Here is a 15,332-nt window from a genome sequence, read left to right on the forward strand (position 1 = left end):
CAATCCCATGAGGTCTTTTTATTCATTTGTTCATATATATACCCAAGGATTGCTGTTGGTTTTAGTTCTTATCTTTTACAATAGTATATCAAGTTATAATTGTAATTTTGCAAAGAAAACGTATTCCTCACCAAGAGTTATTGCATCTCCCCATCTCAGTGAATCTCATAAATATTTTACAATAAATATACACAGAATTTGTTACTGATTTTAGTTACCAGCTATTTGTTATGATACTGTGTGAGCTATAATTATAATTACACAAAATAAAATTTTTAGAAAACACATGTATAACTTGGTAAAATTTACGAGTGTCTTGGAAAAGAGGCTCTGCACAGGGTTTTAAATATTCACTTTCAACTTCTCATGGAAGGTACAGAAAAATGTTTGGAATTTTTTTCCTGACACCAGGAGCATTTGCATCCCTTTCTCTTTCCATTGATGTGTTTTTTCTTCAATTGGCCAACCTTAAAGTCTGCCCGGTCATGGGGGTGTGCTTAATATAGTATATTTAGACTGCCCATGAAGGCCTATAGAAGGAATAAGTCATGGTCATTCAACACCATCTGGTTAAAAAATTAAAAGAACATATGCCAATCTTTGATTAAAACATGGGGTATATCCAACTTCCTTCAAAAATCACATTTGTTCTACTGGACTATTTTCCCTTACCAATTTATTCATGAGCTTGCCATGCCATAACCTGGCTTCTCTCTCATGGTTAATACTTATAGATTCTAGGACAATATGCTGTACTATGACATACTTCTGGCAGATATTAGGCTGTGTGTGAAATATAAATGACAAATGGCCACTCTAGATACCTTTATGCTCTTTACTTTTCTACTGAAGATCTTATAGTTTTCAGTTTCCGATTGTTCCCAAACTTTGTACATCTTTCCTGTCACAGATTAAACTATATTGGAAGATGGTCTCTTCAAGTCATTAATAGGAACGTATATTTCAGAGGAAGTTATGGATGATATAGCCTCTTTAGCATCCCAGCCTAACTTTTCATTCTCAGCATAAAAGTTAAATAAAAATTATTCTAATGGCTTTTTTTTTGTTTGTTTGAGAACCAACCAGTCCTATACATTTTGTACCTTATCCTGAATTGGCATTAATAGTCGAAAAAGCAAGAAGTGCACTTCTTGAATCTGTGAAAATATTCTGATCTTCCTAGGGCTAGAAATATATTTCAATGATGTATGTACTGTGCATAGATGAACTGATCAAGTACCAGAATATTTACTTGAGAAGGATAGAAAACATTTATTCAGCAATGAACTTGCCATTGCTTCTATGATCTAAACATAGCTTAAGCACATGCACTGCAAGAGAAATAAACATTTGTGACATCAGTAGATATTCAAAAGAGATGCTGCTATATGATGTTGATTGCCAATACATTTATAATGAAAAAATAACCAAGTTTAATGCTTATCCAAGTATCTTATGAATTTATACATCAACTAGAAGTTTAATAGATATTAATTATTAAAAATAAAAGCACAGTGCACACTGCAAATCATAGTATTGACAGGCAAAAGAGTTGTTGGTAGCACAGATGTCTATAACATGCAGAGAAAATGTGAGTATCAAGAAGAAACAATGGTGAAAATAAAGAATTATTAGTAAAATAAAAGACAATAAAAAGACTAAAAGATATTTACCTTTAGATATTATTATTAAAGGATTAGTTTATCCAGACCTCTGAGCCTAATAAAGGCTCTTCTCGGGCTGGTTATACCTTCAGATATTGGTAAGTTTTATTGGTAAGTTTTAGACAAGAGAATGACAATTAAACCATAATATCACTAGATATTTCATGAAAGACATAAAGGAGAGATTATAAGTAGTATATTAGCGATAGATTAGAATTCTTAAAAAAAAATTTTGTATACAAAACCAACCTTTATAAATAACTGCCTCATTTATATGCCTTCACAAATAATACACATTCTATTTTCCAAAAATAACTGTAAAAAGATCATCAGCTACCTTGTTAGTGGTAAAGCCTCGTTGACATGGGGCTAGTTTAGCAGCCGCTAGTGCTAGCGAACTTGAACTATCCCTTTATTTGCCCAATGTATAAGAAAACTATCCTCGTGTCAACACTTACTTGCTGGGTAAGTTAACTTGTAGTGGCTACTAAACTAGCCCCGTGTCAACGAGGTTTAAGGCTTCTACTTTCAGTTGTGTGTTGGTCTATAAACTCCTTTTGCATAATATGGTCTAGCTACGGATAAAAGAATAGAGTGACAATAGGAGCAACAGTGATAACTTCAGGGAAAATGTTGATGTGGGCACTGTGTATACTAGTGTTATGTACAGTGTTCCCCCCGTATTCGCGTTCTCCGGATTTGCGGACTCACACATTAGCAGATTTTTCTTTGGAATCTATCTAGAAATTATTCGCGGACGGACTCGCCCATTTGCGGAATTTTCCGATGAAAATAATCACTAATTAGTGTATTTTGATGTTTATTTTCATGACTAAATACATTTTTATGATACAAAAATGATTTACTAATTTTCAAATATTAATTTTGATTAATACTGTATTACTAAGTTTAATAAGTTTAAATGATATCACATAATAAAAATAATAATTCTCTCTCTCTCTCTCTACTACAAAGATGTATGTTTTTTTTGTGTATGATAAATAAATGATTTATTATTTTCAAATATTATATTAATTTATACAACAATATATCAATTCATTAAAGAAAATACCATAGTGAAATAGTAAGATTTTTGCTTATAAAAAATTTAAAAAATATGGAAGAACGAAGGAAATCCCAGTCAGATTCTTTCTCTAACTCAAGGTACTAAAAACTCAGATATACGTATCAAGTTAAGTGCCGGAGGGGGAGGAGCTGATTTGTGGCTGCCATCACGTAGGCATGAAATTTCCACACCCCCCCCCCCCCTCTCTCTCTCTCTCTTTTTTACTGAGATGAGAGATTTTTATGGTACATATAATGTGTATATTTTTTATTAATATTTTCAAATAATAATAATAATAACTGTAATTACAAAAATCATATGTGAAAGTATTTTACAATACTACGATAATCTCTCTCTCTCTCTCTTCACTCTTACGTCTCTCTCTTCTCTCTCTCTCGTCTCTCTCTCCCCCTCTCTAAAAAATTTCGCTCTCTCATCTAAAGCGATGTATGAATATAAATTCATTAAAGAAAATACTAAAGTGAATTAGCAAGATTTTAGATTTTTAATAAAAACATAAAAGAATTTACGTAAGAAGAATGAAAGAAAATGCTCATTACCCCGCATCTCTCTCTCAGAATTCCAGTAGCAAGCCGAGTTGGCTGGGGTCCAACAACTGTGCTGCCATATCTTACGATAATGTAAACTCTCTCTCTCTCTCTCTCTCTTTTACTGAGATGAGAGAATTTCTATGGTACATGTGTATGTTTATTAATATTTTTGCATAATAATAATAATAGTAATATAACTATATTCAAAATTCATATGTGATAGTATTTTAAAGAAGTACAATAATCTATCCACTTCACTCTTTTAAATAAGGACAACCCTCTCTCTCTCTCTCTCTCTCTCTCTGCTATTGGCTGTTTATATATTTCTAATGGTAAAATGTTTAAGATTACTTTAAAATGATATTAATAATACCAATTCAATGGTATATTTGATGTAGGATAATACTTTAAATAAACATTTGGTATTTGTGACTTCACATTTCCATTGTTCCATTGTAAAAAGAAAATGGATGTCTCAAATAGTAACAGTATGAAAGAAAACGTGCATGACTGAATACTTATGGGGGACTGAATTATTTTCACATACGTAACTAAGTCATTTCAGTACGTACATAGTATGTATTTATGTATAAACATAAAATGTAAGATTTACTTTAAAATAGTATTAATAATATTTCAAAGATTAATATGAACCATAATAGGATATTTTATGTATATTTGATGAAGGATGGTCTTTAAGGGATACTTTGGTATTTGCATGTTTAGGATAGGGGTTTATGAGCATTTTTAGAGGGGGGTTCCAAACATTCGCGGATTTTAACTATTCGCGGGGGGGGGGGGGGGGGGGGGGGGGGGGGGTGGGGGGGGGGGGGGGGGGGGGGGGGGGGGGGGGGGGGGGGGGGGGGGGGGGGGGGTCTGGTACACATCCCCCGCGAATATGGGGGGACCACTGTATATCTGACTTTGTATAACACCTTACCCAGTTATGTGGACTTGAAAACTGCACTTACAGTACTACTCATTTTCAATTGTCATTTTCAAGGGAAAATTATAAGCAACAATCGACTATGAGCACCAAAGAATAAAACTGACAATAGCGAGGTAGACACATGAGAAGTGAGGCTCTTAACTACGTATATGAAACAGAAGGTCTGAGGCAACGAAAGTACCTTGCTGCTAATTAGCAGCAAACACTCTTCTTCTAGATGTTATTTGGAAATGGAGTTTTTGATTTGCAAAGACTTACAAATGAGACAGTGATATAAATAATGGGTTTGTACAACAAACATAAAATATTAAAATGAATAGGTGAGGGAGAAAGAAAACTGAAAAAGCTAACACAAATAGCCACTTTAGTGACTATCATAATTCAGCTACTGGAGTGAACGTATAAAACCGTCAGAACCGACAAGAGGTGTGTGTCCCATGCAGTCAACCCTTGAGAAGCAAAAGCAAACATGACAAGAAAAAATCAACATTCACATACTGAGAAAATGATAACGAGTATGACGATAAGGAGAGCCACTCCCGCGATTATAGCACATATGAACTTTTTCTTCATTGCCTTGTTCTTGCTGATTAAAGCTTGTCCCAACTGTTCCTTTGCACCTGTAGCCTTTTCCTGGGCCACAAAAACATAGTTTTCTATTCTATTGATGCTTTCACCCTGTTGCTGCACATGCATTGCTATGTCCTGTTGAAAGAATCAGCTGTAGTAATCACATTTTCAATTCTAAAGTCTCATTAGTTATAAAATTTATTTTTAAAAATGTTTTTCAATACATTACCCATACTTATAATCTGCTCTTTTTGTGACATGAAAACTTAATGGTCTCAGAGGTCAATGCCCTATTCAAAAGAAAGAAAGAAAATGGCGGCTGCTATGGACCTCATTATGTGCGTTGATCTAGCTGCAATGCAAAATTTGTTATATGTCATGTGTTTGCAATGAAAAAATTTAGTTGAAGAAATATTTGTTTCATCACAGACACATTACTGACAACTGGACAAAAAGAGGCTCTCTTAGAACCTAGGCTAAAAGGGCCTCTCTTAATTTCATTAATAAGAATATTTACCTTTGCACACCTCCGTTAAAGCTTAAGTCTATTTACAAAAAACTATTTTATATCTATCACACATGAAATTTGTTTAGAAATACTATTCTTATTTAATTCATTCATAGTGGATTGGAAAGCAGAACATCCACCCACAGTTGTGAGCAATGAAATAATGAATAAAGTCAATCAAAGAAAAATACTATAATACATATTTACAAGCTCAGCTTCTTACAAATAATTACACTATTACTACAGTCAATTCTGAAGTACATGACTGGGTCATGTTCCTTCGTGACTGACGGTAAGGGGATTAATATCATTTTGAAGGATTAGTTTATCCAGACCTCTGAGCCTAATAAAGGCTATTCTTGGGCCGGTTGACAATAAAAGTAAGCAATGATTATTTTTAAAATTGAAGTGATAGTTTTTAACCAACTCAACTCATCTGCATTGTCTACTATCTTACCTGAAATAATTGCCATAGTTCCGTTATAGATTTCTCTAATTTTATAACAGCGTCGTGCCGCTCCTGAAGATCATGGAGCTGTTGCCGCGCTATCTGCGTTTCCTGGATAATGTTTTGAGTGAATAATTCAGTCGACTGTTCAAGCAGACTGTCCAGTTCACTTTCATTTATACCACACTGACCTATTGGTGTGCAAGGTATCATAAGCCAATGGAGTTCAGTACCGTATAGCGATTCTAAAGTATTTTGAAAATGCTGTATGTCACAAATATTCATGGGTATAAGCATTTGTTAAATTTTTAGAACAGAATACTCACTGTCATACACCCCTAGAGAAAGATTGAATTGGAAATAGCAAAAGAACGAATTACTAGCAATTATTTTCAGATATTAAGACACCTATATATAATAATAAATTGTAAAGTATTTATCTAGTAACTATAAATAAACCAGTACACAAATATAAACACAAAGTTTGATGGAGCACATTTCGTAAGTAAATCTGCTGATGATTATAGCATAAATCAGAGAATTACATAATTACACAATCTATTATTTAGTAATAGGTGGTATCTACAATAATACCACTAAATTTTCATCATATGCTGTCAATCACATTTGTTAAACTCAATTATTGTACCCAATATCATCTATATAGAGGTACAATATTTTTTATCTAATCTGGAAAAAAACTTCAATAGTACTCTCAATAGTTCTGCAGTCAGGATGATGATAATATAAAAAGGAATCCAAATTTAAACAAAAAAACACTTCTTCCTCCATATACTCATTCTCACCTGTAATAATGAGTTCTTTTCTCAAATACTGACGATGTCTCTCCTGAGTCTCTACCTGGGTCACAGAGAGTTCTTGGAAAACTAAGGTGAGGTGATGAATGAGTGAGAAATGATGAGTTGTTGCTGCATGGTGAACTACACCTGAACTTTTCGCACCCTTTTGCTTGATCTGAAAAAAAGAATTGGAATTGGGATTCGAGTATAGTGTTTAAACAAGAGGTCAAACACTGGGACCTATAAGGTCATTCAGCATTGAAAAGGAAATTGAGAGTAAGAAGGTTTTAAAAGTGTAACAAAAGGAAAACCTTGCTGTTGCACTAGGAACAATTGTAAGGAGAGGGTGGATAGTCTGATGAAAGAAAGACAATATGAATGGAGGTACAGGAAGAGGAACAAAAGAGGTTGCAATTAAGGGCTGAGGGGAAGCTGCAAAGAACCCAAAGTAATGACTATATGATGACACTACTCCCCTATGGAGTTGGAAAATGAAGGCCTACACAGTTGTCTTCATAAACATGATCAATTCTTATTTTATTAAGCTATGATTGGATACCATGATAGTTTGCTAGGGGGGGGGGGGGGGGGGGGGCACCAGTAGGTGGCAGCCCAGATTGGGTATGCTACCCTGATGGAATAGGGGATTGTTACTGATTTACCTACATTTCATTTCATAAATGATAACTGAAAATGTTTTACATAAAAGATTTCTCCTGGCAAATAAAGATACCTAGGAGATGACATAATTATTCCTCTTTGAACAAAGATTATTCCCAAGTTATATCTCCTTTAAAAAGCATTAACCCTTAAACTGCCTATTGGACCTATTTTACGTTGACGAAAATTGTCTGTCGGGTGTTTAACCCTCTTACGCTGGAGCGGTAAATAAAAAATTGTCTCCCGTGTGCCGGAGGGGTTTCGGAGTGAGCGCGGAAGCGGAAAAAATATTTTTTTCAAAAAATCACAGCGCGCTTAGTTTTCAAGGATTAAGAGTTCATTTTTGGCTCCTTTTTTGTCATTGCCTGAGTTGTATTTTGCATGAAATTGCGCACATTTCCATATATAAAACTTTATATAACGGCTAATTTTAAAATGGTGCAAACATTACCACAATCGCATGTATGATTTTTTTTGGAAGAGTTACCGCGCGGACGTAAGGAAAAAGTTTTTTCATAAATTCACCATAAATCGAAATATTGTGCTAGAGACTTCCAATTAGTTGCAAAATTAAGGTAAATGATTGAATATTACTAGAATATAAGCGTTTTAGCTTACAATTGCGTTTTTTGACCATTTCGGTAGAGTCAAAGTTGACCGAAGGTTGAAATTTTGGCAATTATCGTTATTTATATGAAAATATCTCAAAACTGATAAAAGCTACAATCATTAGTATTTTATTGTTGTATTCTACATAAAAATGCGCACTTTTTATATATAATACTTCATGTAACGGCTAATTTACAATGATACAAAAATTATGTCAAAGTGACGAAATAATTTCCGAGATGTGTCACAGATACTTTTTAGTCCGGCAAGAAAGAAATTTGCGCTTGCGTGCCTGAGTAACGATTGTAAACAAAACAACACCTTGATCCGTGAACTCCCAGCATCCCCCAAGGCGCATGATTCAAAAGTTTTAGGCTGGTAGGCCTATAAGTATTTTCCGCGAATTTAAAAAAAACTTTTGTAAGTCGACGTAAAATACGTCCAGTCGGCACACGGGAGACAAAAAATGTCGACGTAAAATACGTCCAGTCGGCGTAAGAGGGTTAATTGACTTAAAATACGTTGACACTAAAAAGTTTTTTAAATATTCGCGGAAAAATAGTTACAGTGGGCCCCCCGTATTCGCATTCTCCGGATTCACGGACTCACACATTCGCGGATTTCTATAAGGAACATTTCCCCGCATTATTCGCGGAAAATTCGTGCATTTGCGGTATTTTTCTATGAGAAATAGCCACAAATTACTGGTTTTTTTCATCAATTTCATCATAAAATGCACTTTTTGTGATAAAACTATTAAAAAAACCAAGTATGAAAATTTTTAGTGGTTTTTCTTGAGTTTTAACTAACAAAATAGGTTGTTTTTGACGTTTTTATAGGGGTTCCAAACATTCGCGGGCTCTAACTATTCAAGGGGGGTCTGGTACACATCCCCCCCGAATACGGGAGGGCCACTGTATAGGCCTATTTGGCGAAAATTTTTGAATCACTTGCCTTCAGGGATGCTGGGAGTTCACGGACCAAGCTGTTGTTTTGTTTACAGGCACGCATGCGCAAATTTCTTTCTTCTCGCACTAAAAAGCATCAGCGACACATCTCAGAAATTATTTTGTCACTTTGACGTGATTTTTGCAACATTTTATATGAGCCGTTACTATAGTTTTATATATGAAAATGTGCACAATTTCATGTATAATATAACAAAAAGCAACCCATGGTTGTAGCTTTTATCAGTTATAAAATATTTTCATATAAATAACGATAAGTGCCAAAATTTAAACCTTCTGTCAACTTTGACTCTACCGAAATGGTCAAAAATGCAACTGTAAGCTAAAACTCTTACATTCTAGTAATGTTTAATCATTTACCTTCATTTTGCAACAAATTGCAAGTCTCTAGCACAATATTTCGATTTATGGTGAATTTTAGAAAAAAACTTTTTCCTTACGTCCGCGCGGTAACTTTTCCGAAAAAATCAGAAATTCTTTCGTCCGATTGTCGTAATGTTTGCACAGTTTTATATTAGCTGTTACATAAAGTTTTATATATGAAAATGTGCGTAATTTCATGTACAATACATAAAAAAACAACCATTGGTTGTAGCTTTTATCAGTTTTGAAATATTTTATATAAATCATGATAAGTGCCAAAATTTCAATCTTCGGTCAACTTTGACTCGACCGAATTGGTCGAAAAACGCAATTGTAAGCTACAACTCTTACTTTCTAGTAATATTCAATCCTTTACCTTCATTTTGAAACAAATTGCAAGTCTCTAGCACAATATTTTGATTTATGGTGAATTTTTGAAAACTTTTTCCTTTCGTCCGTGCGGTAACTGCCGAAAAAATCAGAAATTCGTTTGTCTGATTGTCGTAATGTTTGCACCATTTTATATTAGCCGTTCCATAAAGTTTTATACAGTAGTACCTTGAGATACGAAATTAATCCGTTGCGAGGCGCCCTTAGTATCATGAGGTTTTCGTATCTTGGACCACATTTTACATGTAAAATGGCTAATCCGTTCCAAGCCCTCCAAAAACACCCCATTAAATTTCATAATAAAGCAAAATTGACCTATAAACAATGAAATACTACAACAATTTGGACCATTCAATACCTAAAATAAGATTAAAAATGCAAAACCTGTAAATAAAAGTGTATATTAGTGTACAAGAAATATTATTACTGTAACGTAAAATGTGGAAGCTTACCTTTTGAGTGAGGCTACATACATACGTAGCTATCCAAGGAAGATTGCTTCTGCCTACTTTTCACAATGTTCCTGTGTAGCCTTTTCGGGGGGGTGTCTTCTACAAATGATTGAACTTTATGAAAAGCGGCTTTAATTTCTGCTTTTTTTTTATGTAATATGTACGTACATACACTTTAAAAAATATACGTACGTACTATAACGTAACTATCCAAGGAAGATTGCTTCTGCCTATGTACTTTTCACAATGTTCCTGTGTGAGCCTTTTCGGGGGGTGTCTTCTACAAATGATTGCACTTTATGAAAAGCTGCTTTAATTTCTGCCATTTTTTTCTTCTTTTTTTGATTTTTAACTTTTTTTTTTTATTTTTTTTACTTTACGTAGGTTTTTTTTTTTTTTTTTTTTTTTAAAACAGAATTTCAACTTTCTTTTTTGCACCTCATGACTCTGTTGGCCCTGGTGTCCATCAAAACCCTATTCAACCAAATGCTCTCTCTGCAACTGATTTGGGTACTGAATGTTCGGCTGCTGACCTTCAAAATAAACTGAAGTGCCTTGATTATACGTACACTACATACTGGTATGCATGTTGTAAATGATTGGTCTACACCCCAGTTCAGCAGGGAGTGGAGATTCTACCAACCTTGCAAAGTTTCCAGTTATCCCATGAGAGAGACCTTGATCACTTATCCCATGTGAGAGATCTTGGTCACTTTTTTTTTTTTTAAATTACGTACACATTGACGATCCCGAAAACGAATACCGCGTGCGTACTATAACAATGCTGGTACCGAGTGGCCGAGCCACGCCACCACGTGTACATAGTAGATGCATGATGGGAGGGACGCTGGCCAATAGGAGAGAAGGATTTCATGGCCGCGACTAGCATCAGGAACCAATGGGAGAGCAGGAGGATGGTGGCGAGTCTACTATTATACTAAGATGGCGGTGCGCGGCACGATTTTCAAAATTGTTATCTGGGCGAATCTCGGACTTTCAGAACCCTTTTGTATCTTGAAAACTTTTTGTATGTAGAGCCGTTAAGTTTTTCGTATTGGCTTTCGTATCTCGAGTTTTTCGTAAGTTGAGCCTTTCGTATCTCGAGGTACCACTGTACAGTGGTACCTCGAGATACGAAATTAATCCATTCTGAGGCGGCCTTCGTATCATGAGTTTTTCATATCTTGAACTGCATTTTACATGTAAAATGCCTAATCCATTCCAAGCCCTACAAAAACACCCCAGTAAATTATATTTCCAGGCCTACAACACATGTTCTAGGGTTACGACGCCGATCTGATGGAAGAAATATGACTCTAAAAAGGCAAAATACTGTACAAACTTGAGTAATATTCAACTGCATGTAATGTTCAACCCCATTTATACTGCATATATTAGGACTTTATCATATGTCCCTTAGCAATAAACCCAGCCTATGTTAGCAGTTGCTACTGTAGCCTAGTCTATGATTCTGACATCTAAACCTAAGAAGCTAAAAGCTTAGAATAGGCCAATAAAATGTATAAATAATCAGTATGTACTCATTTCAAATAATTATTAATTAATCATTAACTATAATACACAAACAAACATAAAAAACCCCTTCCAATCGTTTACTTACACTCAGCTCTTAAGAGTACCGAACGATCGCCAAGCAATCACTTTTCCTAGCACACAGTAAGCCATAAATTTTCATTAGTATCTCTCTTCAACTAATGAAACTACCAAACAGTATAATAACCATTCATTTCTATTCTTTATTCTATCTTTACCTAATGAAGATACCGAGTTACTGACAGCTATAATGAAACATATACGTACTTAATATTAAAACAGAAGAATGCTAAAAAAAAAAAAAAGCTTCCAAACTTCTGTTTACATCCAGCACTTACGAGTACCGAACGATCGCCAAGCAATCACTTTTCCTAGCACACAGTAAGACATAAATTTTCATTATCTCTCTTCAACTACTGAAACTAATATATACGTAATAACCATTCATTTCTATTCTTTATTCTATCTTTACCTAATGTTTTATTTTTATTAAATGTATTGCATGAATAAGTTTTTCAATTTACAGCATCCTTTTACCAATATGTAGAATACATAGAGCACAAGGGGTAGATGCTGACCAATAGGAGAGCAGGATCTTATGGGGTGACTAGCATCAGGAACCAATGGGAGAGAGGGAGGATGGTGGCGAGTTTACTCAGTTGGCAGCGCGTGAGTTTTAAAATTGTTCTCGGTGGTCCGGGCGAATCTCAGGACTTTACAGCAACAACCTTTCGTAACTTGAACTATTTTCGTATGTAGAGCCAAAAAAATCTTCGTATTTGCTTTTGTATCTTGAGTTTTTCGTAAGTTGACCCTTTCGTATGTCGAGGTACCACTGTATATGAAAATGTGCACAATTTCATGTAGAATATAACAAAAAATAACCCGTGGTTGTAGCTTTTATCAGTTTTGAAATATTTTCATATAAATAACGATAAGTGCCAAAATTTCAACCTTCGGTCAACTTTGACTTGAGCGAAATGGTAAAAAAAAAACTCTTGCATTCTAGTAATATTCAATAATTTACCTTCATTTTGCAACAAATTAGAAGTCTCTAGCACAATATTTCAATTTATGGTGAATTTATGAAAAAAACTTTTTCCTTACGTCCCCGCGGTAACTCTTCTGAAAAAAATCAGAAATTCTTTTGTCCGATTGTCGTAATGTTTGCACCATTTTGCATTAGCCGTTACATAAAGTTTTATATATGAAAATGTGCGCAATTTCATGTAGAGTACAACTAAAAACAACCCATGGTTGTAGCTTTTATCAGTTTTGAAATGTTTTCATATAAATCACAATAAATAGAAACAATTCGACCTTCGGTCAACTTTAACTCAACCGAAATGGTTGAAAACTGCAATTGTAAGCTACAACACTTACAGTCTAGTAATATTCAATCAATTACCTTCATTTTGCAACAAACGAGAAGTCTCTAGCACAATATTTTGATTTATGGTGAAGTTTTGAAAAATGTTATTGTTATAATACAATTAAGTTTGTTCATACTTACCTGGCAGATATATATATATAGCTGTATTCTCCGAAGTCCGACAGAATTTCAAAATTCGCGGCACACGCAGTGGGCGGCCAGGTGGTAGTACCCATTCCCGCCGCTGGGAGGCGGATATCAGGAACTATTCCCATTTTCTATCATATTTTATCAGTGCCACTGTCTCCTGAGGGAGGTGGTGGGCACTTTAATTATATATATCTGCCAGGTAAGTATGAACAAACTTAATTGTATTATAACAATAACATTTTGTTCATGAAACTTACCTGACAGATATATATATAGCTGAATCCCACCTTCGGATGGTGGGAAGAGACAGAATAGGATTTTTGGGAAACTGAATTAAGTAGACGATATACATCTTGGTTCCTCACCTGTTAGCATAGCCGACTTCGTGATTACTGTCACCAAAGTCTGCTTCTGCGTTACTAGAGTTGCCAGCGAGGTAGAGACCTGTAATGCTGGTGCGCTCTAGATGATCTGTCAACGGGGGCGTGACCACAATGTGACTAGACCATATGACCATACTTCTGAGGGCAACGAAGCTAAAACCACCACCTGACCTAACCTATCCAAGTTAGTTCCATAACTTCTAGGCTAAAGAAAAGGAACGCGCCTCAAGCGACCAACCCTTCAAAGTTAAAAGCATACCTATCCCTTTTCTATAGGATAGGATTCGTGTTGCTTCCTGCCCCCAATAATATATCTACGGATATGTATGGTCCTAGCGACTTACAGATCTGAAATGTCGTCTTCACATCCCGTCGGGAGTGTGAAGCGAACACAGAGTTGCTTCGCTAAAGCGTTAGGCCACTCAGGATGTTACTGAGTGTCATGCTCTGTTGAAATGCTTCCGAGGCCGCGCCCTCACCTCTTGAGCATTCTATTAAGAAAAAATCTCAAATCTTATGCAAACATAATGAATGAGACTTCTTAAAAGAACTCCTTGACTATAATGCCAGGGTGTTCTTGGACATGAACCAGTCTGATCTTTTACGGAACACCGCAGATTGTCCATTGACCTCGACTTTCTATAGTTTTATCAAGATAAAACTTGAGAGACCCGACAGGGCACAGACTCTCTAATGCCCTTTGCCCAATCTTTGTGCCATACCCTTGGTCTCCAAGCCTTCGGGTCAAGGGTTAGACAGGTTTTCGTTTTTATCAAGAACGGAAGGCTTAGAGGACAGACCGCATTATGTCCTTTAAAGCTAAAACCTCTGATGATGGCTAAAACCTCACTAACCCTCTTTGCCGTGGCTAGAGCGGTTAGAATGTTAGCCTTTCTGGTCACGTGTATTAAGTTCGCAGAAAGGATAGGTTCGAAATGCTTTTGGCATCAGAAACTCAGACTACGTCTAAGTTCCATGCCAGAACCTGCGATCCAGAGAAATTTCAAGATCTCCCCAGACCTCAAAGATCGTGAAGCTTTGTGTTTGCAGAATTCGAATCTCTGAGCCTAGAGGCCGTCAACAACATATTTGCATATTCTACAATAGTTAGGACTTCTAGCTTATCTCATACTTCATACGGAAAGATAGAACCATAAAGAAATTCACAGAGGTCGAGGTGGAGGAACAGTCATTTCCCTTCACTATCTCCAGAAACGGCCCCCTCCGATTGAACACTGAAAATAGGCAGCACTGCTTTGCCTTGGCCAAGAGACTGCCATTAATCTTGAAGATCTTATCAATTCTCGATAGTCTGAACGCCTTCAGACTCAGAGAGGAAAGATATTAGATACTTCACTAAGTGACGATGTTAGATTACACGATTCTCTCGGGAAGGGTCTTTGGACAATTCTCTGAATTACCTGACCTCTGTGAATCCAACCTCTTAGAGGCCAACATGTGGAGACTAAAGCTAATCCTCTAGGATCATGAATAAGGGAACAACTTAAGAGGAAGCTCCTTCGTCTTCAATATTACGAAAAACTTAACGAAAGGACGCCCTCGAGTCTCTCCTCAACTTTCGACATACTTCTAAGTGAGGATTACTCAGACGTCAGTAGTTGTTGCCTTCGATCATGAAGACGCGCACGGACATGCACTAGTTTAACGAACCTCTTGAGGATCGTTACGTTCCGTGCCCAAGCCCATAACCAACTCTCTCTTCTTGAGCTATGAGAGAGCTGAGAAATTATCCGAGATGATTTGGGCCACTCGATCCAAACTCAACCCTTCGAGGAACTGGAGAGCCGACCAGTTTGGCTTCCAATTCTTTCAGACAATGTGCCAGAACATCTGTTCCTCTGTTCGGATGTCTGG

General features: G+C 36.0%; 1 protein-coding gene across 4 annotated transcripts in view; it reads right to left on the reverse strand.

Moving 5' to 3' along the window:
• Positions 1-15,332, reverse strand: part of LOC135212505 (syntaxin-1A-like) — a 397,641-nt gene that overhangs the window by 23,953 nt on the left and 358,356 nt on the right. For all 4 annotated transcript variants that reach the window (XM_064246004.1, XM_064246005.1, XM_064246003.1 and 1 more), the window contains 3 exons: positions 6,563-6,731; positions 5,766-5,947; positions 4,729-4,935 (listed from right to left, as the gene is read on the reverse strand). In XM_064246004.1, coding sequence (XP_064102074.1) covers positions 4,729-4,935; positions 5,766-5,947; positions 6,563-6,731 — 558 coding nt within the window. The remainder of the gene's footprint in view (positions 1-4,728; positions 4,936-5,765; positions 5,948-6,562; positions 6,732-15,332) is intronic.

This window comes from Macrobrachium nipponense, chromosome 41, assembly GCF_015104395.2.
Source record: "Macrobrachium nipponense isolate FS-2020 chromosome 41, ASM1510439v2, whole genome shotgun sequence".
Classification (NCBI taxonomy): Eukaryota; Metazoa; Arthropoda; class Malacostraca; order Decapoda; family Palaemonidae; genus Macrobrachium; species Macrobrachium nipponense.